Source organism: Globicephala melas, chromosome 15 (genome assembly GCF_963455315.2).
Source record: "Globicephala melas chromosome 15, mGloMel1.2, whole genome shotgun sequence".
NCBI lineage: Eukaryota > Metazoa > Chordata > Mammalia > Artiodactyla > Delphinidae > Globicephala > Globicephala melas.
The window spans coordinates 19,261,726-19,285,607 of NC_083328.1; the positions used below are offsets into that span (position 1 = coordinate 19,261,726).

At 46.1% G+C, this 23,882-nt stretch overlaps 1 protein-coding gene across 9 annotated transcripts in view; it reads right to left on the reverse strand.

Moving 5' to 3' along the window:
- The window catches only part of SLC5A11 (solute carrier family 5 member 11), a 52,637-nt gene extending 30,155 nt beyond the window's left edge, over window positions 1-22,482 (reverse strand). For 2 of the 9 annotated variants that reach the window (XM_060284626.1, XM_060284620.1), the window contains exons 1-6: window positions 22,245-22,328; window positions 21,885-21,932; window positions 11,747-11,905; window positions 7,725-7,796; window positions 2,680-2,784; window positions 1,420-1,479 (exon numbers count right to left, since the gene is read on the reverse strand). In XM_060284626.1, the coding sequence (XP_060140609.1) occupies window positions 1,420-1,479; window positions 2,680-2,784; window positions 7,725-7,796; window positions 11,747-11,881 (372 nt within the window). In that variant the 5' untranslated portion in view covers window positions 11,882-11,905; window positions 21,885-21,932; window positions 22,245-22,328. Of the gene's footprint in view, window positions 1-1,419; window positions 1,480-2,679; window positions 2,785-7,724; window positions 7,797-11,746; window positions 11,906-21,035; window positions 21,107-21,884; window positions 22,177-22,244; window positions 22,376-22,452 lie in introns of those variants that run through there. The other 7 variants (XM_060284622.1, XM_060284621.1, XM_060284625.1 and 4 more) reach the window with 7 other exon arrangements.
- Window positions 22,483-23,882: the final 1,400 nt, after the last annotated feature.

Here is a 23,882-nt window from a genome sequence, read left to right on the forward strand (position 1 = left end):
ATTATCTCCAAGTGAGGTTATTTACCCCTACATCACTGCCCTTTGCATAAGATTGCACTACTTCTGGTAAGGAGTGATTTTTTTTTTCAATGATTTCTCTGATCATTAAGTAGTTCTTTATACTTTGTGTATTTTTTTAAATTTCTATAATAAAAAGTTAAAATCAGTTATTGCTTGATGAATAACACTATGATATTGTATGATATCTTGCCCTGTGTAGTAGAATGTCTAAAATAGAATTAAGTCTAGATGGTATGAATGACAGAAAGCTGTCAGTAAGATCACAGGTGATTTTTAAGTTTATTTTTATATTTTATTTTTTGGCTGCACTGCACAGAATGTGGGATCCTAGTTCCCCCACCAGGGATCAAACTTGCGCCCCCTGTATTGGAAGCATGCAGTCTTAACCACTGGCCTACCAGGGAAGTCCCTAGAAGTGATTTTTTTAACTACTTTGGAAGCATGGAGTCTTAACCACTGGACTGCCAGGGAAGTCCCTAGAAGTGATTTTTTTAACTACTTTATTTTTCAAAAAGTCTAAAGCAGCATTATTTTGTAACAAAAATTTTGACATATCACATCAGCCAGAAATAACTCAATTATTATGGTTTTGGGTACAAAGGAAGAAAAAAAATCACTGAATCGCGCGCGAGCACGTGTGTGTGTGTGTGTGTGTGTGTGTGTGTGTGTATGTTAAAAGCAGTAATATGTTGTGGCTTAAACATTTAGAAAAGACTGTGATTTTTACATTTGTGTCTTGGCATTAAAAAAATTTTTTTGAGCCTACGTTTCTTCCAGCTTCTGAAAGCCCCTGCCCCCCATGTATCTTTGATGTCCATCACTAGGTGGGAAATGCTAAGGACAGGGTTCCTAATTGTCTCAGCTGTGCATCATCCCACGCTAATGCTGGGACCTCTGAGGGACTAACGCAGAGGCCCCCAACCCCCGGGCCGCAGACCAGTGCCGGTCCAAGGCCCATTAGGAACCGGGCCGCACAGCAGGAGGTGAGCAGCGGGCGGGCCAGCGTGGCTTCATCTGCCGCTCCCCATGGCTCCCCATCGCTCGCATTACCTCCTGAATCATCGCTCACGTTACGGCCTGCACCATCCCCACCATGCCCCCTTCCCGTGGAAAAATTGCCTTCCGCGAAACCAGTCCCTGATGCCAAACGCACTGCAACGGAGAGTGGCCCCCGCTCGCCGCAGCTGGGGAAAAGCCCGTGCGCAGCATCGAAGACCCAATGCAGCCAAAAATAAATTAATTAATTAATTTTTTTAAAAAAAGTTTGGGGACCACTGGTATAATGGATGTCCACAGGCAGGAGGGAGGGAAGGATGCTGGTGGGAGGGAGGGAATGCAAAGCTGACCCTCCCAAAGGGTCTTCCTGTTCCATAGCACCTCAACCCCCCTCAGACTCACCTGACCAGCGATGTAGATAGGGAGGAAGATCCAGGCCAACATCAGCACGGAAAATAAGCCCTGCCGGGGAAAAGCGGAATCAAGATTCAGCTCCCGCCCACACTGTGATGCCAGCGTGGATTTCCCCGTGTCCAGAGGGAACCCGGCCTCATCTGCCTCTGCTTCCATCTCTTACTTACTGAGTAGCTCACCCTCCCTGGGCTGTCACATTTTCATGTTTAAATAGGACACAGGGATGAAGTAGGGCAGAATGGAACTAGAAGCTCTTTGTGGCCCCCAGTGCTGTGTGTCCTAAACCTTGAGTGTCCCCCTTCGTCCCCTTGTCTTCCCTCCCCTCCTTGGGCTGGGGTTAAATCAAGCCTGTGAGTTCAGGCAGGCCACTCTGATGAGTCGCTGGTGAGGCTGGAAGAGTTTATACAGGTCTCTGAGACTCACTTTTCTCACCTGTGAAATGGGAATAACTGCCCCCACTGGGTTGTTGGAAGGAAATCGGTGAGATGATGCTTACTGAGCACTTACGATACACCAGGCATTCCTGTGCACACTTTATAAGCATGAATTCCTTTAATCCTCTCAATGACTCGGTATGGCAGGTATCATCATTATCTCTGTTTTATACATGAGGCTCAGAGAGATCTAGTAACTTGCCCAAGGTCACACAGCTTATAAGTTTTAGAGCCCAGACGTGAACCCAGGCAGTCTGGTTCTAGTCTGTAATTGAATCCTGTAATATGATGATGTATGTGGTGTATTTAAGTCTGTGGCACAGAGTAAGTGCTTAAAAAATGTGAGTCATTATGAAAATGAAGATCACTATTAATAAGTGCATCCCTTCCCACTAAGTGAAAATTATCCTGCTACATAGAAGAGTGTGTCTTATCTCTTGGGTATCTGTGGGGTGGCAAAAGGATCAAGAACCACTGAACCACAAAGTTTTGTGATGGGCAATTGATATCTAATATACAGAAACACCCTCCAGTCCCACAAAACCTTCTATCTTCTGCATCGACGTGGGAGAGACTCTGAGCCTTCTTCACACATGTATTTGCCTTATGGGCTCCCATCAAGCAAACACAGGGAGGCCTGGAACTTGCAGATCAAACTGATTTTTGTTAACTAGGGGTGCCCTTGATGATTCCTGTCTGCTTTTTCATAAAGCACCACTCTATTTTTAAAAGAGCAGAGCATGCATACAACTGCTCCCCAGGATCTACCTACTGTGTAGAGGGTGGGCTGTCCATGCCCTGGTAACATACGTACATTAAATTCATAAGCAGTTACAGAAAGGCCCGCAGCAGCACCTGACCCTGCCAGGCCAATGAAATGTCCACTTCCAACATTGCTGGCAAACAAGGATGCACCCACCTGTGGGGAGATGATAGATCAGATCTTGGAGCCAAGGTCTGGTGTAGCTTCTTCCCACCACCAGTTCTTCCCATTCACCAAAGAGACCAAGACAAAAGGAGAAGTGGAGAAAGCAGGCCATCCCTAGCCCATCTAAGCAACTTTTTAGAAATTAGAAGCCTCTTCTTCCCTAAGACTATTTTACTTCCACCTTTAGAAAACTGGCATAACAAATACACATACCTATGATGCCTAAGATGTGAACTGTGTCCCCTCTAGTGTTGTGCAGTGCACAACTTGAACAACTGTATGCAGCATCCCTGGGGGGGAAGGAGGATGACAGGTGTTGTAGAAAGTGCTTCAGGATGAGAATCACGAAGCCTGTGTTATTCCCCAGCTCTGCTTCTAACTTAGCAAAGAAGAGAGCCCTCCTTCTAGTAGAAATCTAAGTGGCCAAGACGGTAATTGATGACCACAATCCCTGGTCTCAGTTGATTGCATGAGACAGGCCTGGGCACCTGGCCCAAGCTGGGCCAATTACATTCTCTCTCCTGGGAATCTGGAACTGGGAAACCATATTTGCTGGTCCCTTAGACTGGGGGTGTATAACCCAGGGAGGTGTGTGTGTAGCAAGGAGATGGGGGAGGTGAGTAGCATGTTCAGCTATGCACTCATCACTGCCACTCTGCTGAGAGAGAGGAGAATGAGGTAGACTTGCAGAGAAAGGCAGATCAAGAGAGGACAGAGCGAGATGGAGACAGAGATAGAGATAGGTGAGGGAAGGAGGGAGAAAGAGACAGAGAGGGAGCTATCTGTGAGAGGAATGTTGTGCCTCCCATTGACTTTCTGGTCTCTGGTTTTCATCTGATTCTATTCCATTGATCTGTCCTTATACCAGTATCACACTCTCCTGATTACTGTAGCTTTGTAGTAAGTTTTGAAATCGGGAAGTATAAGTACTCCAACTTTTTTCTTCCTTTTCAAAATTGTTTTGGCTCTTCTGGGTCCCTTGCATTTCCATCTGAATTTTAGGATTGGCCTGTCAATTTCTGCAAGAAAAGAGGGGGGGATGCAGCTGGAATTTTGATAGGAATGGCGTTGAGTCTGCAGTTCAGTTTAGGGAGTATTACTATTTATGTTAAATAGATACCATCTAGTGCGCCATTTTAATTCCCTTATTGCTATAGCTCAGGCGGCTACAATGTCAAACAATTGCCACTGATTTTTTTTAAACTAATGCCTCTGGGTAAAGGGCTGCTCACACTAGATCATCACTGAGTCAGATCAAGTAAAGACAAGTTGTGCAAGGGAAGCTTTCCAGGGAGCTGCAAGATGGGTAAAAACCTGACAATAATATGAGAATGGGACTTTGAAAGAGATCCAATCCTGTTCTAACCAGTGGCCTTCAAGACTACTGCAGAGCTGAAGAGAAGGGAATGAGAACAGAGCCAGGTAAAACCCCACAAAACTTCCTGTTCTTACTGAGATTCAGCTGTTTTTCTTGAATTAAAGCTCCCTGGATGGATACTAGCATTAGGTCAATTTCCCGAGTTCCGAAAATGTTGATTTTGACAATGTTGCCACTGTTCTCATGGCTTTTATGCAGGAGGAGATTTCAAAGATCTTTATTCTGCCACTCCCAGTGACCCCACTCTGCAGGCTCCTCTGATTTTCCACTCTTCCCATAAAGAATCTGCGCTGGCCTGTGGCTTATTTTGATCAATAGAATGTGGTGAAAGTGACACTGTGTGACTTCCAGGCCAACACACAACAGCTCGGCAGCTTTCATCTTTGCCCTTGGAATCAGACGCCTTGTAAAAAACCTTGGGCCGGGCCATTAGATGATGAGAGGCATAGAGAGAGAGTGAAGTCCTTGCCTTCTAGCCAGTCTAGCTCCTGCCGGAGCTCCAGATCTGTGATGAGGCCATCCTGGACTTCCAGCCCTTCCCAGCCACCAGCTAGACGCAGCTCCATGAGTGACTCTAAAGAGCGGGGGAGGAACCACCCACTCAAAACACGCAATCGTTGGAAATAATACACTGTAGCTGTTTTAAGCTGCTAAACGTGTAGGTGGTTTGTTAGGCAACACCAGCTAACTAATGCACATGCTCCAGAGCCTATTCTCTCTCTCTCTCTCTCTTTTTTTTTTTTCACTTAGTAATTACAGAGAAAATGGATTTATTCATCAGGGGCAGACCTGGATTAACAAAACTCCTAAGATTTACACATAAAAGCAGAAAGCTAATTGATTTCCAGTGAGACTTACAACTGGGTGTGCAACCAGATATTCAAATTGTCTAGCCTCTCCATGTAGATAAGCTACGTGAGAAGCCAAACTATAATCAGAAGGTTGCTTTGTGGACTAGAGCAGTTCATAATGTGATCCAAATGTTTAGTGCTATCAGACTCTGTTTACCAGCGACAGACATCTGCTACTTGAAATGAAATGATGGGATATGCACAAAGGCACCTGCCCCCGGACAGTGTTTAGGTGGGCCAAGGCTGTGAGAGACCACATAAACCTCTATAACCAATTCCTATCAGAACTAGTATTGGTTTTCTATAGATGTTAACATTTTATCAAGCCAAAGCCCATACTCTTAACCACATCTCCTTCACATGGACATCATTCTCCTTAGGTGAAGAAAGCAAAAAAAGCTCCAAAATTTCCCTTTGCTTCTTGACCTGGGGAAGGGTCATCCAAGGAGTATGAGCACAGAAATGGTCCCAGAAGTGACATACGAAAGCAGGCATACTTAGGTGGGCTGCTGTATTGCTACTGAATTTTAGGAACTCAGCATCACTCCTCATAGAGACCACTAGAGCAGGATTTCTTAAAACTGTCACTGAATATTTCCTTTGTAGCCTTCTCTAAGTTCACTGCACCTGCACTGCTATTTACTTAATATTTTATCTTATATTGACTTCTTCTTTAACTCTTATACATGAATCACATATTATTTAGTCAATGTATTAGATATTAATACAATATATTAGTAATATAATAGTACATGCATATATATATATATATATATATATATATATATATCCACAGCCTTTAGTAGAAAATCAGTATCACTTGCTCTACATAGAAGAGAACCATACAAATAAAATGAAAATGAAAAAAAAAATTATTAAATTCTAGCTAGGTTCTCTGGACGACCAAATTCACTTAGCCTGAGGCTTGCATTCTCTTTTATTTTTATTTTATTTTATTTAGTTATTTTTGGCTGCGTTGGGTCTTTGTTGCTGCACACAGGCTTTCTCTAGTTGTGGTGAGCTGGGGCTACTCTTCGTTGCAGTGAGGGGGCTTCTCATTGCAGTGGCTTCTCTCGTTGTGGAGCACGGGCTCTAGGCACGTGGGCTTCAGTAGTTGCAGCACGTGGGCTCAGTAGTTGTGGCTCACGGACTCTAGAGCGCAGGCTCAGTAGTTGTGGCACACGGGCTTAGTTGCTCCGCGCCATGTGGGATCTTCCCGGACCAGGGATCGAACCCGTGTCCCCTGCATTGGCAGGCGGATTCTCAACCACTGTGCCACCAGGGAAGCCCCTGCATTCTCTTTTAAACACAGAGATTAGCCAGTGCTGGAAGGTTGGTAAAACCCTATTAGTACCAAACTTTGACTGTTTCTTTTATGTAACCAGGAGGATTAACAGAGAATAGGAAAGGGAATAATGTTCTCACTAAGTAATCTGATGTTATTTAATGCTCTGTCTGTGCACAACTGAAAAATCATGGGGCACATATTACTTATATTTTGGGAAACACTGCACTAGATTACAAGCTCCTTGAGGTTGAAGACGAGCTCACTAATGTCTGCTGTGTTTGGCACACTGCTGGACATATTCCTCAGGGAATTTTTTAAATGAATTCGTTGAATATATAATCCAGAGCTCATTTTTGGTATCTTTTGAGGACACTGGTCATTGTCTTTAGACATCTCATGGACCAGAAACTTATATACCTGTTATCTCTGCATCTTACATCCTACATCTTTTGGACTCCCTGCAAACGGGAGATGTCTTCTCTCTTTTTAGTTCAAAGATTTAACACTTATATTAGGAGATCAAGAATAAAATTATTATTCCTGATCCCCTACTCAGGGCCCAGGAAGCAGAGGTCTGTGTGCATGTGTATGTTGTCTGTGCACATGTGTGTGCGTGTGTGTATTTCGTAATGCCTTTAGCTACCCTTGAAAAGAAAATACTAATTGGGCTGTTGTATTTGTTATTTATGTTCTCAACACCCATTCCACCTTGTCCCGGTCATGCTCTCCAGTTTTCCTTCAGAGTCTAGCCCCTCTCATTTCTCATCACATATGCCTCAGAGCAGGCTCCATGCCCCACAGCTTAGGCACTGAGTGTGTGACCCAGTTAGCACATCAAACTACCTTGGTCACGGTGATTGGCACAGAGATGGGCAAGGGACACAATCAAAGATGGGATATTTTCCAGGGATACTGCCATGGAGGCAGGTGCTCTTCCCTTGCTAGGCTGGAACTTGAGAGGATGAAAGGTCTGGAGCAGTGGCCGCCATCTTGTTGACATGAAGTTGAGCCTGTTTGGGAATAGCACCCATCCAGAAGAAGAGAAGCAGATAGAAATAGATAGATGATAGATAAATAATGGATAGATAAATGATAGATAGGTGATAGATAGATAGATAGATAGATAGATAGATAGATAGGATAAACAGAGGGAGAAACCAGGTCCTACTTATCACTTGGGCCCCTATACTCTGCCATAGCTGAAACCAGACCAACCCTCAGTTTTTCCCTTAGGTGAGCTGATGAATTCTTTTTGTTCAAACAAATTTGAGTTGGAGCTAAGCCTTCTCTAGTCTAGACTGTGACTTCCAGACAACATGGAACCAGAGAGTCCTGAGCGAGCAAAGGTTAGACAGAATATCAACACCTGAAGAGTCTTTGAGAAGTAATTTTAATTGAACCAAAGACTACTTACTGGCCACCACACCATGTCCCCTCCAGCTAGAAAATAGCCTTTCACCGTGTCTCTTTTGGTCTTCACTGTGGACTGAAACAAAGAAGAGGGGTGGGTGAGGGCAATGTTAGCAATCAGACACCTCCCAAAATGGTCTAGGCCACAGATTATAACCCGGGAGTCCAGCAGGCCAGACTCAAATTTATTTTGGGTTTTTTTGTTATTTGTTTTTGGGTTTTTGTTTGTTTTTGGTTTTTTTTGCAGGAGTCCCTGAGCGATACTTCCCATGGACATTGTTTGCCTGAAATATCTTAGTTCACTTTTTTTTTTCTTTTGCCATGTGGTTTGTGGGATCTTATTTCCCCAACCAGGGGTCGAACCCGGACCCTCGGCAGTGAAAGCACAGTCCTAATCGCTGGACCGCCAAGGAAGTCCCTCAACTATAATTAAAAAAAAGATTGAGGGACTCCTCTGGCAGTCCAGAGGTTAAGACTCCATGATTCCACTGCAGGGGGCACAGGTTCGATCCCAGGACAGGGAACTAAGATTCCACATGCCCCGTGGCTCGTCCAAAAAATAAAAACTAGAAATATTTAAAAAGTACAAAACTCTGAGGTCCTTTTAAAAAAAATGACTTCCCTGATAGTCCAGTGAGTAAGACTGCGCTCCCAATGCAGGGGGCCAGGGTTCAATCCCTGGTTGGGGAACTAGATCCCGCTTGCATTCTGTAACTAAAAGATCCCACATGCCGCAATGAAGACCCCGCAGCCAAAATAAATATAAATAAATAATTAATTAAAAAAAATAAAGTATAGTTGATGTGTGATATTACATAATTTACAGCTATACAATATGGTGATTCAAAATTTTTAAAGATTATACTCCATTTTAGTTGTTATAAAATATTGGCTATATCCCTCTATTGTACAATATATTCTTTTTTATTAATAATTAATTTATTAATTTTTTTGGCTGCATTGGGTCTTTGTTGCTGCACGTGGGCTTTTCTCTAGTTGCAGCGAGCGGGGGCTATTCTTCATTGCGGTGTGTGGGCTTCTCACTGGGTGGCTTATCTTGTTGCAGAGCACAGGCTCTAGGCGCGCGGGCTTCAGTAGTTGTGGCTCGCGGGCTCTAGAGCGCAGGCTCAGTAGTTGTGGCGCACAGGCTTAGTTGCTCCGCAGCAAGTGTGATCTTCCCAGAGCAGGGCTCGAACCCGTGTCCTCTGCATTGGCAGGTGGATTCTTAACCACTGTGCCACCAGGGAAGCCCTGTACAATATATTCTTGTAGCTTATTTTATGCATAATAGTTTGTACCTCTTAACACCCTACCCCTGTATTGCTCCTCCAGCCCTTCCCTCGCCCCACTGGTAACCACTAATTTGTTCTCTATATCTGTGATTCTACTTCTTTTTTGTTATAGTCACTAGTTTGTTTATTTTTTAGATCAAATATATTTTGTTTGACCCATGGTTTTTAAGAAGATTCTCATCTGAATGCCCTTAGAGGAGACATAAACTCTTCAGGTCAACACAGCCCCTACCACTCCCTGCCTCACGGATGTATAATAACCCACTAGATCCCCCTAGGCATTTGAGCTTTAGACTCATGGCTTGTATAGACAAGCCACAATGAGCTATAGATAGCTCACAATGGATATCATTTATTGAGCATCAGTACTATGCGACAGACACTAGACTAGGCATTTTGAGGCATCATCTCATTTTAATCCTCACCAAGTCCTATGAGGTTGGTGTCATCAGGCCAGTTTAACAGATGAAGAAACTGTGGCTTGGAAGTAAAGTCATGTATGTAGTGCCATATTTCTACAGAGCAGAAGGCTGGGAACTCAAACCTAGGTCAGCCTGATTTCAGAGCTCTTTAGGAGTGAGCTTCCTGGCATTAAAGGTGCTTTAACAGAGACATTTTAACCACTAAGTAGCTATTTGTGATAAGTCATTTAACTTCTCCCAGCCTCTGGGTGCAGGTGTTGGTGAGAGGAGTCTTACTGGATGGGAGATGACATGAAATGATATCTTTTCATCCCTGCAAATGATCTTACTATAGAAAACAGACACTATGGCTCATTCCTGCTGAAACCTGACACAGGAAGTATTTTCCAAGAGTAAAGAACTCCTCGTGCTAAAAGGGATCAACTAAATCCATGACTTCAAAAACTAGTAATACATCAGAGTCTCCCAATTCTCTTGTGAAAATATAGATTCCCAGGAACTCTAACCCTCACCCTAACTCTACCCCTACACCTAATCCTGATCTCAAACCTGTCTGAATCAAAAGCCCTGACTCTTGGGAATTCCCTGGCGGTCCAGTGGTTAGGACTCGGCACTTTCACTGCCGGGGCCCCGGGTTCGATCCCTGGTCAGGGAACTAAGATCCCGCAAGCCGTGCAGCGCGACAATAAATAAATAAATAAATAGATAACTAAAAGCCCTGACCCTTAACAACATCTCACCCATCTCAATCAGATCCATGGTCTTTGGGATGGCCAGTACTTTTATCCCCTGATTGATCTGGAGCAGGGAAAGCTAAGGGGTAAGAGTAGAGAAATGATCTACAAATAGTCAAACGGAAGTGGGGACACCTCAGTAGGCTACAGTTTTCAAGTCATTTGACCTGAAAATCAGAGAGCAGCACCTCCTCTGCACTATCCTTGATCCCAAAGTTACTGTCTCTTTAATATGTAAAGCGTTCCTAGAAATTGATAAGAATAAGAGCAAGAACTTAATGAAAATGGAAAAAAAAAAATGAAACCATACTTCACCTAAAGGAAACAAGTGGTTCTTAAACGTATGTAAGGATGTTTATTTTAGCCTCACTGATTATATGATAGTACATTGAGATATTGTGTTTCCCTGTCAGTTTGGCAAAAATGAAAAAGTTTGACAATGCAGTGTTGCTGTGGATGTGATCATGTGACTTTCATACATTTAATGATCTTGTGCAGATTGGCACTAAGCCTAAGGAGGGCAATCTGACACAAGCTATCACAATTACAAATACATACATCCTTTAACCTGACGATTCCAGTACGGGGAATTTATCCTACATTATAGTTGTATATACATCCAAAATAATGTGCCCAAGACTTGTCTATTACAGCATAAATTTTAGTGTTGAGAGATGGGGAACAATCCAAATGACCCTCAGCAAGAAACAGGTTAAATAAATTGCGGTATGATCGTCTATGGAATACCGGGCAACTTTTGTTTTCAACACCTTTACTGGAGTATAATTGCTTTACAATGGTGTGTTAGTACTGGTCAACTTTTAAGAAGATGCAGAAGCGTCCATATACTGATATGAAAAGATATCCAGGAGACACTGATCAGTGAAACATATCAAAGTAAAAAACGGTATGTATAATAAGCTACCTTCTATTTAAGAATGAGGGAAATATACACATTAATATTTGCTTGGATTTACCTAAAGAAACTCTGGAAGAATACACTAATGTACTAAAAAGTTAATAACAGTGGTTGCCTGTGGAGGGAAGGGTAGTAGTAAGACTTTTCATTGTGTGTCATTTTAAGTTGTTTTTATTTCACTGCCTTTAAAAAAACAAAACTACTTTTTAAAGAGCATGGGCTTCAAAGTGAAGGATATGGATTCTAACCCCAGTTCTCCTAACTTACTAACAGAATAAGGAACTTAAATTCTTTGAGCCTCGGTTTTCTTATGTATAAAATGGGGTATAGCAATAGTACCTTCTTCATAGCGACCTGTGCAAATTACATGAGATAACATGAATGAAAGTGCCTAACAAGGTACTTGACACACAGTTGATACTCAACGCATTCTTTAAATATTAAAGTTCTGATTAGGAAATTCCCTGGCGGTCCAGTGGCTAGGACTCTGCGCTTCCACTATAGGAGGCACGGGTTCGATTCCTGGTCGGGGAACTAAGAACCCGCATGCCATGTGGCACGGCCAGAAATAAAAATAATAAAAGTTCTGATTACTGTGTGACCTTGAGCTAGTCTCTCACCCCACCCCAGCCACTTTCCCTCCCCCTGACCTGGCTTACCCATAGTCCAACGGCCAGGACAAAGAGGAAGTACAGAACCAGCACTGCGATGTCACCTGGTTCCAGAGTCCTCTGGGGAAATGCCTCCAGGGGATCTGGCCGCGTGGGCTGAGGGCTGCTGGGGCTGCTCTCCATGGTCCTGAATGAACTCTCTCACCCCTGTGGAAGGGCAAATGCATGTCAGATGCCAGGACCTGGTGCCACTCTTCTCACCCTCTCCGTGGCTGCCTCCTTGGGACATCCAAGCAAGAGGACACACGTGGAGGAGACAACCTCGGGAAGGCAGATGCATCCACCCACTCACTCAGCAAACATTTACAAGGAAGTCACGTCAAATCTACAGTTAATGTTTACCAATCCAACCACTCGCTTGGCAAAATACAAAGAAGAATACACAATTTTAAGTAATACAGATGTTTCACCACCCTCTTCCACATACCTGGGAGTGAGAGAAAAACAAGACACGTGCGTCAGTCTCTGTTCCCCAGGTACCTCACTGCTGGGTGAAAGTCAAGCCAGTAATTTTGTCAGAGGCTCAGTGAGTCAATAACAATCTTGTTTCACTGCTGGATACGCCCATAAAAATGCATATATTTAATAAACACTTATATAGTACTTACTACATGCCAGGCATCATCCTAAGTGTTTATAAACCTGCGAAGTGGGCACTGTTGCTATCATACCATCTTACAGCTGGCAAAATTGAGGCACAGAGAAGTTAACTAACTTGCCTAAGGTAACACAGTTCAAGTGGTAGAGCTGGGATTTGAAGGCTAATAATCTTGCTCCAGAATCCATGTTTTGAACCAGTATCTTAAGGTATTTCTCAGTATATTGCACTTCCTTGGGCAATTTAAGGGATTCCTGTGGTGGGTAGAATCATGTCCCCCTCAAAGATGTTTACATCCTAATCCCCAGAGCCTGTGAATGTGTTACGCTATATGACAAAGGACAATTACATTTGCAGATGTAATTAAGGTTGCTAGTCAGCTTCCCTTTAAATAGGGAGCTTATCTGAGTAGGACTAATGCAATCACTAGGGACCCTAAAAGTGGAAGAGGAGATTAGATGAGAGAACCAGAGAGATAAGAGTGTGAGAAGGATTTGGCCTGATGTTGCCGGCTTTGATAATGGGGTAATGGGGCCACAAGCCAAGGAATGCAGGTGACTTCTAGAGGCTAGAAAAAGCAAATTAATGGATTCTCCTCTAGAGCATGCAGAAGGAAGTGAGCCCTACTCTCACCTTGACTTTAGTGCAGTAAGACCCATTGAGAACTTCTGACTTCCAGAACTGTAAGATGATGAACTTGTGCTGTTTGAAGCCACTAAGTTTGTGGTAATTTGTTACAGCAGCAATTGGAAACTAATACAATTCTCAAGGGTAATTTTTTTACTATAAGTGATTTGGGCTTTGACTTACTTCTGTGTTAAGATGACTCCACTCTGGAGGTGTCAGCCTCTAGGGGTTCAGGAATGAAAAACTCAGTCCTGCCCTCTATGACGTGCACCCCAATAATGGGATAAACCCACTCAGATAATAACACAACGTGATGTTTCATACAGTGGAGGTACATAGAGGTAGAGGTATTAAGGATTCAAGCTTAGGAGTCATCAAGCTGGCTCCCCCACTTACCGATCCTGAGAACTTGGACAAATTCCCTAACTTCTCAAAACCTTAGCATTCCCATCTGCAAAATGGGGCAATAAGAGTTTACGTTTCATAGATTGCTGTGAGCTCGTACCTGTGAAATGTTAACAACAGTGCCACGCACAGCTGTGTTCAGTAAATTGTAGCTGCTATTATTAATATTACTAATTTTCTACAATGTGCAATGAGGTAAGGACCACCTAATTTTACATGGAGAAATCCAGATGGTAGCGTATGAGCTGGGTCTTGAAGAATGAGTGGGTGGTCCTACACAGCATAAGTGGGTATGAGAGAGCATTCCAGGCCAAGACAACAGTATCTAACATTGAGGTGTGAAAAAACATGTCATGCTTAAGGAACCATCAGATTCTTGCCTGAGTATTAAGCAAGATTTGAAGGAGGGAGATGGGCAGTGAGGCTCGTATAATGCTATGAAGACATTATACCCGCCCTTTGATGTCATTCAAAGGATTCTGTAAGGTCAGTAATTTTCAAAGATAACATCAGTTGTCATCATCTTCAGATATCATCCCGTTTTTATGTTTTTAATTTTAATTTTTAATTGAGCATTTTTAAATTTATTTAATTAATTTATTTTTGACTGCGTTGGGTCTTCGTTGCTGCACGCAGGCTTCCTCTAGTTGTAGTGAGTGGGGGCTATTCTTTGTTGCGGTGCGCGGGCTTCTCATTGCGGTGGCTTCTCTTGTTGCGGAGCACGGGCTCTAGGTGAGTGGGCATCAGTAGCTGTAGCACACAGGCTCAGTAGTTGTGGCTCACAGGCTCTAGAGCAGAGGCTCAGTAATCGTGGCTCATGGGCTTAGTTGCTCTGTGGCATGTGGGATCTTCCCAGACCAGGGCTCAAACCCGTGTCTCCTGCATTGGCAGGCAGATTCTTAACCACTGCACCACCAGGGAAGCCCCATTCTCTGTTTTTATAACAAATATTTTGTAATATTCCTTTTACTGAAAATGGAAATGAAATTCATAGTTAGTGTTACCTACCTACACACATAATTTTTTTAAAAAATCAATACAGTGCTCTAACTCTATTATAAAAGAGAAATAGAAGCAATTTATGATTAAAATGATGGATAATCCAAAATGTAACAGCTCCATCTGACTCCACTGCAAGACTCAAAGGGACAGTCAGATCACTTTACCTATTATACTGAATACATTTTTAATTTAAGAGAAATAAAAAAATAGGAATCCATTCTATTCCAGAAGCACAGAATAAAGCATGAATTTACAGAGGAACACCAGAATGTTTAAATTTGTGAAAAATGCTTTGTGATTTTAAATGTTATGAAGAAGTCCAAACAACTCCCACGATATACCATGCTTTTAACTTAAGATAGAGCCCTCTGAGAAATATCAGAGGCAGCTTCGTGAAAATAAAAAGCAGGTACATTTTTTTAAAACCATTTTTTAAATGAAGTAAAGTTAATTTACAATGTTGTGCTAGTTTCAGATGTATAGCAAAGTGATAAATATTCTTTTTCAGCTTCTTTTCCATTTATAGGTTATTATAAGATATCGAATATAGTTCCCTGTGCTATTTTTTTAATGTAAAAAAAACAACAGCCAACACTATGTGTTTTGTGCAAACTGGTTCTACTCTCGCATAATTGTAAGCATGTTTTTCGCCTGCGTGAAGGTCAGGTGGGACATCTGAAAGTCCTGGTTGCTTGGGGAAGTTCTGTGAATTTCAAGGTGTCTAGCATGTCTGGTCTCCACCCAGCCATGGTACCCAAAGTCATTGTGACAACCAAAAATATCCGATAAATTTTCAAAACATCTCCCGGTAGGCAGCAATGCCTCAGTGGCACCCCTCTGCTCTAGGTTAAGAAATGCTACTGAAGAATTTTGAACAAGGTGGTGGAAGTGGTGCAGGGCAGAAGAGGCTTGACTGGCAGCCAAAAAGGTGGGCGGGAAGGGTATTTTGAAATAACCCAGACTTGAGGTGGAGAGTGAGAAAAAGTGCATTAGAGAAATAATTTGGGTTAGAATCGGTAGGACCTGGAGATTAATTAACAGGGTAAGCGAGAGAGAGGGGGAGAACTGGGGATAGTTTCCTACTTCTAATCAGAGCTGCCCAAAGACAGAATGGCCTGGTCACCTGGGCAGGATGTTCCTTGTTCTTAAAGCAGAGTTTTTCATCTGCAATACTATTGGCATTTTGGATCACATAATTCTTTATTATAGAGAGCTGTCTTGTGCATTGTAGGATGTTTAGAGCATCCCTGGTAGCTACCCACTAGATGCCAGTAGCACCCTTCCCACAGTTGTGAGAGCCACAAATGTCCGCTGGGTTGAGAACCACTGCCTTTGAGCCCTAGAAATTGGACAGGCACTTAGAGAAGATGCCTCAGGGGGGCGCTCAATAACTTTTAACGTCCCTTCCCACGCCAATTACAGAGGATGCTCACAGCTTCTCAGACCTGTGAGAAGACTCAAGCAATCACTGATCCATAGCTCTCATCCAAAGATGAACAGACAAGAGAAGGAGGGAAGGAGGGAATATAGACTTGCCAGTATCAGGCAAACCCAGCTCACTTACCCCACTTGAATGCAGGAGTGCGTAGTGGAAGCCCCAATTCTACCTCAGATCACCCCTCAGCCCTCCCTGCCTCAGTCAAGCCCAGGTGTTATGATCATTGTTGTCTGTCCAATGGGATGGTAATAACCTAAATGAACCAGAGAACTTGTAGGGAGAAAGTAGAAAGGGAAGACTGGTGCTGGAGACCCTCCCTAGGGTGGAAGTAGAGGTTCATAAATGAGGGTCTAACCAGGAGACTGATTCTGGAGGCTTGGGGAGGACAGGGTGGATGGTCCTTAAGGCTGACTCAGGGGTGAAGCGCCTGTTAGGTAGGTAGTGCTCTTATTGCTATTCCACAGCCAAGGAAGTGGTGTCACATGACTGAGTGCCCAAGGCAGGACTCAAATCCAGATCTGTCTGATTTCAGAGCCTGCATTTTCTTTCTTTTTTTGCCATGATTTTTAAAAAATTATTAAAAGGCTTCCCTGGTGGAGCAGTGGTTGAGAGTCCGCCTGCCGATGCAGGGGACACGGGCTTGTGCTCCGGTCCGGGAAGATCCCACATGCCACGGAGCGGCTGGGCCCGTGAGCCATGGCCACTGAGCCTGCGCGTCCGGAGCCTGTGCTCCGCAACGGGAGGGGCCACAACAGTGAGTGGCCCGCGTACCGCAAAAAAAAAAAAAAAAAAAAAATTATTAAAGTATAGTTGATTTACAATATTGTGTTAGTTTCTGGTATACAGCAAAGTGATTCATATGAGTATATATATTCATATATATATATATCCTTTTTCAGATTCTTTTCCATTAGAGGTCATTACAAGATATTGAATATACTTCCCTGTGCTATACAACAGGTCCTTGTTGTTTATCTATTTTATATATAGTAGTGTGTATCTGTTAATCCCAAACTCCTAATTTATCTCTTCCCTTTCCCCTTTGGTAACCATATGTTTGTTTTCTATGTCTGTGAGTCTATTTCTGTTTCGTATATAAGTTCATTTGTATCATTTTTTTAGATACCACATATAAGTGATGTCATATTATATTTGTCTTTCTCCAACTTACTTCACTTAGCATGATCATCTCTAGGTCCATCCATGTTGCTGCAAATGGCTTTATTTCGTTCTTTTTTATGGCTGAGTAGTATTCCATTGTGTGTGTGTGTGTGTGTATATATATATATATATATATATATATATATATATATATACCACTTCCTTATCCATTCCTCTGTTGATGGACAATTAGGTTGCTTCCATGTCTTAGCAATAGTGCTGCTATGAACACTGAGGTGCATTGTATCTTTTCGAATTTTTCGAGTTTTCTCTGAATATACGCCCAGGAGTGGGATTGCTGGATCACATGGTAACTCCATTTTTAGTTTTTGGGGGAACCTGCATACTGTTCTCCATAGTGGCTGCACCAGTTTACATTCCCACCAACAGCGTAGGAGGGTTCAGAGCCTGCATTTTCAAACAGTTCAACTGCTTTGAAGTACTTTGTTGCTTCCAAAACAGGGGACTTGGGGAGGATGAGGGCTGGGACCGGAGGAAGCAGGTAGAGATTGATGTTGAACTGGGGAGTGGGGCAGCTTGTTCTAGAACCTCACAGGTCTGAAAGGGAGGAAGGGGAGGAAGGAAGGAGGAAGGGCAGCAGAAAGCCTGGTGACACTCCCTCCCCCGTGTCCAGCCCAGCTCCCAGCCGCCCCTTCCAGGCCTCTGCCTGCCAGGCACCGAGAGGGGCGGGAGCAGATAAACAAGTCATTCATCACCCGCTCCGGGCAGGCTGGCACCAACTTCAGGCTCTTCCTGAGTCCCAGGGAGGGGGGGGACCTGCCGGCGGCCAGGAGGAACAGGCTGTGTCTTCAGGGTGGGAGTAGGAGCTTGGACAACGGACCAGAGAAGCTGTGGAACCCAAGTGCTGCCGCCTTGGCCACGCGCTCCCAGGTGGAGCCCTCCACGTGCCCTCGTTCAGTAAAGTCACGCTGTCACCGTAACAGGGATCATCTCTAAAGCTTAGTGAGCACTAGTTATTGAAATGCCAGGCCAGGAGCTCGCTTTACATTGGTCCTCTTATCTCATCCTTGTCAGCCCAGTGAGACAAACACCTTACACCTCCGTTTTACAGGTGGGAAATGAAGCCACCAAGAAGTGACAGTGAGCTGGGTTCAGGTCCTGGCTGTGCCACTGGCCTCTGGGTCACACTAAGTGTCAGAGGTGGGATTTGAACCCAGGTCCTGAACCGAAGCTCATTGTTATCCAATACTAGCTGGTGTGTCTCTTTTTCCTCCCTTCCTCCTGCCCTTCTCTCCTTCTTTCTCTCCTTCCCTCCTTCAGTCCTTCCCTCCCTCTACTTGTTTCTTTTCCACAAACATTTATTAGGCACCAGCTGTGTGCCAGGCTCTGTGCTAGGCATGGAAGACAAAGTGGTGATTACTGTGGATGTGGCCCCCCCATCCTCGAGAGATCTCACTCAGCCCCTTGCAGCTCCTTGTGTGCCCAGAGCCACCAGCTGCACTGCACCGGGAGGGCTTCACCTCCTGGGAGGGACCCTCCCCTGTGGGAGGCCAGGGTTGACAGAAGTCTAGGTAAAGCGGGCGTTGTAACAACGGCCCTGTTTGCAAGAATACCTTACCCTTGCAGTTGCCCATTGGCTAAGGAACACAGGAAACTCAGCAAGCAGAGACGGCTGCTCACCCCTTTCCTTTCAGCCGCTTACATAATTTGCCAGAGCAGATGTGGAAATTTCCCCAGTGAGAGGCAGGGATGGGGAAGCACATCCACAGCAAGGTGAGGGGTCTGACTGTGTTCCCTGCGTTCGGTTGCTGAGGCCGTCTCCTGCGTGTGTGTGCACTGGTGGGGCTACAGTATCCTCTACAACATGTGTGCATCTGAAACATTTCATGATGGAAGAAAAAGGAACAAGCGGATAAAGATTTACAGCATAAAACCATATATGTATATTAAATACATTCTGAGACAGAAAATAGTACCAACTACTTTGCCAGGATGCAGGCCTATTTGCTGAAGAACAGCAAACACGTTAGCAGGGACAGAAAATGAAAGAGACAGAGAGAGAAACCAGGGAAGGAGTCTGCACTGGCTAAAGATGACAATGACCATCTAATTACAAAGTTTAATTACAGGCAAAAACTCCCTGGGAAATAGATGCACTGCGATCAAGTGTAAAGATGTTAGAACTGCATTGCCCGGTTCAAATCCCAGCTCTGCCACTTACTAGCTCCGTGATCTTGGGCAAATAAGCTCTCTGAGGCTCAGTTTTCCCACCTATAAAATGGAGGTATTAATCAGACCTATGTCACAGTTTTGCTAAAAGCATTCATCGAGTTCGTTATAGAACGTGATCAGGTCCAGAATACTTGGTCTGACTCCATCCTTCTTGGAGGAAAAAAGAAAAAGAGCATGGACTTCGTGGTCACGCAGACCCTGGCCCCTACGTGTGTGAATCTCACTTTAAGCACACCGCACCCCTACGACGTCGGGTCTCTGGTTAACCCCACTGAACAGGTGGGGAAAACAAAGCCCAAGCTGGGGCCCCAAGGTCACGCCACTGGTAAATGACTGAACCGGGGCTTCCAACCGGGGCTTGACCTGCAAGTTCCTAACCACTGCTCGGCACGTGCGCCCTTGGCAGGGAAAATTCCAGAGGTGACAACAAGGGCCTGCACAGGGCCGGCAGACACTCACACCCTTTCCTTCCACTCCTTTGTGGAGGTAACTGCCTCCTTCCTCAGCCACAAGCCTGGCCTTTGGCTCAAGTCCAAGATGCCCAGAGAGGCTGGTAGTAGACGGAGCCCAATCAGAGGGAGGGGGTCAGTTCTGTCAGGCTGAGCGGAGCTGTCAGACCCTAAAACTGCAGAAGCGAGGGCCACAGGAGGACCACCTCTGGCTGCTCAACCGGCTGATGCTATGTGGTTCATTAGGAATGGGTCTCTAGAAAAAAGGGCCAGAGGACAGATGCCAGGGGTCTCTGTGCTGAAGCAGAGGCTGGGACTCTCCCCAGCCTGTTAGAAAGAGCCACTTCTCCGGTCACTAGGAAGGAAACAATGGGCCCGGTAGGGTCTGGCTCAGGAGGTTAGCAGGTGTGAGTACCAGGGAGTCAGGTGAGGTTTCTCCTCCACCCGCCTCCCCCTTTCAGTGACAACCTTGTCTCTTGATTCCTAGAGAGAATAGATGTCACAAGAACACCTTCTGAGCCCCAGACCTGTCTATCCAAATGCCGGCGTGGAATCTCTCACGGATGCCCAGTCGGCATCTCAAACGTAATACATCCAACTCGGAGACCACAATCTTCAAGGGCGGCCAGTGTTTCCCTTCTCACTAAATGGCAACTTCACCTACCCTGCTGCTCAGGCCGGAAACCCGAGAGTCACCCTTAGGTCTTGCATTCATGCACTCATTCATTCATGCACTCATGCAGTGGTCTGTGAGCACCTCCTACGTGCTGGCCACCACGTCTAAGCGCCAAGGATGCCGGGGCTCGCAAACATACCATCAAAGACATTATGGCGTCTCTTGCTCAACTCCCGCAACCTACTGACCTCTGATCCCGTTCTGTCCCACGCCTAAAGCAGAGCTGCAGTCTATGCGTTTCCCCGCACCTTTACTTTTATTGCTTTCATTCAAGCCACCGTCACTGGAAGGATCTTGCCTTCCCAATGACACCCTCGCTTCCTTGGAATCCACTCCCCTTACATGGAAGTCAGAGAGATCTTTGAGCAAAAATCAGATCAGTTCCTTTTCCTGCTCAAAGAATCAGGGCCTGTTGATGTGCTCTGCTGTGGCCCCAGCCCCATCTCACCCTGCTCTTATTTCTATCCCTGAGCACTAGTTCTGCCTCAGGGTCTTCGCCATTCCGCCCATCCCACCCGCCCTTGCCCGCAACGCTCTTCCCTGCACTCTTGGCTGGACGAACTCGTGCTCATCCTTCAGATGGCACCCCTACTGTCACAGCCCCAGAGGAGTCTTCCCTTGGCTTCAATCTAAGTAGGATCCCTAAATGATTTGCCATCATGGCAAACATGACTTCCCATAACCGTTGAATCAAGCAGGACATTTGATTTGTACGACTCTCTCATTACCTCCCGTTCCCACTCTACCGTAAGTTCCACGAAGGCAGGGACCCTGTCCGTCTCGCTCACGTTGTGTCCTCAAAGCAGGCACTCAATAAACCCTTGTATAGCAAACAAAAGTGGACTTTTCTCAGCCTGCCATTGTGACACACACCCCCAAACCCCGCCACAGCCAAAGTCATAGCCTCAGGATGCCCGTTTGGAGGGGGGCGTCTCCCTTGGTTTCTTCCCCGGAATCGGTCATCAAGACATCATTTGAAAAGCAGACCTTGTGTATAAGCTCACGGCCGGCCGTGGGAGGTGGGTCTCAGCTTTGCCTCCCCACTATCTGTGCAACCTTGGGCACGTTTCTTAATGGCTCTCAGCCTCCGTCTGTGAGTGACCGTGGCTGGGCCAGCCAGACCAGGCCCAGGATGTGAGGCTCTCAGCACGTGTCTGGCATATTTGCTTTGCTTGGCAGTCACACATCCCCCAGGGTTTTGTTGTTCTTTGTAGGTATTTTTCACCTGCTTATCTCTTGGGTCCTCGTGAGTCCACCACACCTGTGGGCTGGGCTGTGCTGAGGTTCACGTTCTCATTTGACAGATAAGGAACCGGAGGCTAAGAGAGGTGAAATGATAGCTCCACATCTGTGAACTCGGTTAAGTGGAGGCGCTGCGAGCCTCGCATGCCTGGCGCGCTGGCTGTACCCACACCGCCAAACACACTCCGTTGGCCTCGACAAGCCCTCTCCCAAGGAGAGGAGCTGTGCACCCCTCACCCCGTCCTTCCTGCCAGCACTGCCTCCGGTCCCCAGACCAGCTTCCGCAGTTTGCAGAATGGATATCAGTTTGCGGGGCTGGGAGTAGGGAGTCTTACCTTCCACTGGATGCAGGGCCCACCTGCCCTGGGTCCTGTCGGTGGCGTCTGAGGCAGAAGGAGAGAGAGGTGGCTGTGAGGAGGGAGAAACTGGGCTCCTTTTCCCTCGCAGCCAGAGTTTAGAAGAATGGCAGTGGCCCTCCCTCCGGCACCGCCTGCTCAGAGAGGCTCCTTGCAGGTCAAAATCCAAATTCCAGCCTGGGCTACAGCAGGACTTAGAGAAAGCGTAATGATCTCCCTCGGGGCAGAGGAGAGGTCCCGGGCCAGCCCTGAACCCTGAACTTGAACTTGAACTCTGAGCAGGCCCCTGCAGGGAAGATGGGCTGACCTGAGCCCCGCCCACATGGCCTCCCTCCTCACCTGGTGGGGGGCCCATGGCTGGGAAGGGGAGGGGAGCTGTTGCAGCCCAGGGCACCGTCCTGCTCCACTCACCCACTGTGCCACTGGCCCGCCTCCGCGCTGGGGACGGGCGGGCTTGGGACGAGCTGGGGGCGGGGGGAGGGGAGACGCTGGCAGGGGAGGACAGGGACAGAGGAAAGTCCCAGGAGGGCACTTGCCGCGGCCCTACCGCTGCTGCAGCAGCAACAGTGACCACCTTTGTTCGGCTCCTTTTCCGTGCGCTCTCCAGACCAAGGCAGGACAAAGACAGGCGCCTGGAGCCCAGAGGAGTTGTCAGGAGTGACCGAGCTGTGGCCGGGGGCCCACGTCCAGCCCACAGCACCAGGACAGGCAGTGGGGGACAGCAGAAGACTTGCACTGGATGCTCAGAGCATTCAAAATTTAAAAAAAGGAAAAAAAAAAAAAAAGATAGCTACTAGCCTTTGCAAAACGAGAGACTGAATAACGCTCTGGATTTCCCACTTTACTAGAACAATCTGAAGATCTGGCCAGACCAGGCCCACATGGACACAGGACGGCCACTGGCTAGAGCAGAGGCGTGACCATCCCTCCCCCGTCCACCACAGACCCCACCTCCAGCCCACCTCTCTCCTTCCCTTGACCTGCCCTGGCCCTGGGCGGGGGCAGCCCCTGGCACAGAGTAGATCAGAAAGCATGGTGAGAATCAATATACCCCTGGTTCTATTCTAAATGTTTCCATGTCTCTGCTCACTTGGTCTTTCCAACAAGCCTCCGGGACAGATCTTATTATTATGTCCACCTTACTGATGAAAAGACAGAGGTAGAGAAGGGTGAGTAACTTGCCCAAGTCACCAGCTGTGAGTGGCAGAACCAGGATTTGAACCCTGGGCGTTTCATTCTAGAACGCTACAGGGCCAGTGGGTGTGGCTTAGAGACACGTCCCACTGGACAGAGGGCACCCTGGATGCACAGATACTCAGCAGTTGGACTGATGTCAGCATGAACTGGGGCCTGCAAGGTGGTGGCCTGCCTGGGGGGACAGATGGACAGAAGGAACAGCTAGAATTTGGAGAAAGGGGATGGGCGGACAGAGAGCCAGGGAATGGACGGCCTGAGCCTGTGATCTGCAGCGGAGGACTCAACACCAGGAAGGCAGAAGATGCATTGCTCCACCAACCTGGGGTCCACTCCTGATTTCTTGGGGGCATGTCTGGGGGACCACGGGCACGGTCACGGTGCTACAGACAGCGCACCCAGATGAGAGAGGTGGGCCAGATACGGCTGTGGCAGACAGGAGAGCTACGTCCCAGCCATGACTCAGCTCCAGCTGGGGGAACACAGGCCCAGTGCGCCAGACCTTCCGGTTGTCCTAGAACAACGGGAAGTCCAGAATTTTTGAGCCTCGTGATTATTCATCTGTGAGGGCTGACTGTGGCCCACCGGTCACTGGCATGTCACCTCCCACACTTTCTCTGATTGTCAGGCTTTTTTGGCCCTCTCCTTGTGCTGTAAAGAATAGGAGAGAAGACGGTGCAGCCACTTTGGAGAATGTTTTGGAAGTTTCTTATAAAGTTAACATACCCCTACCTTATGGCTCAGCAATTCCACTCTTAGGTATTTATCAAAAGAGATGAAAAC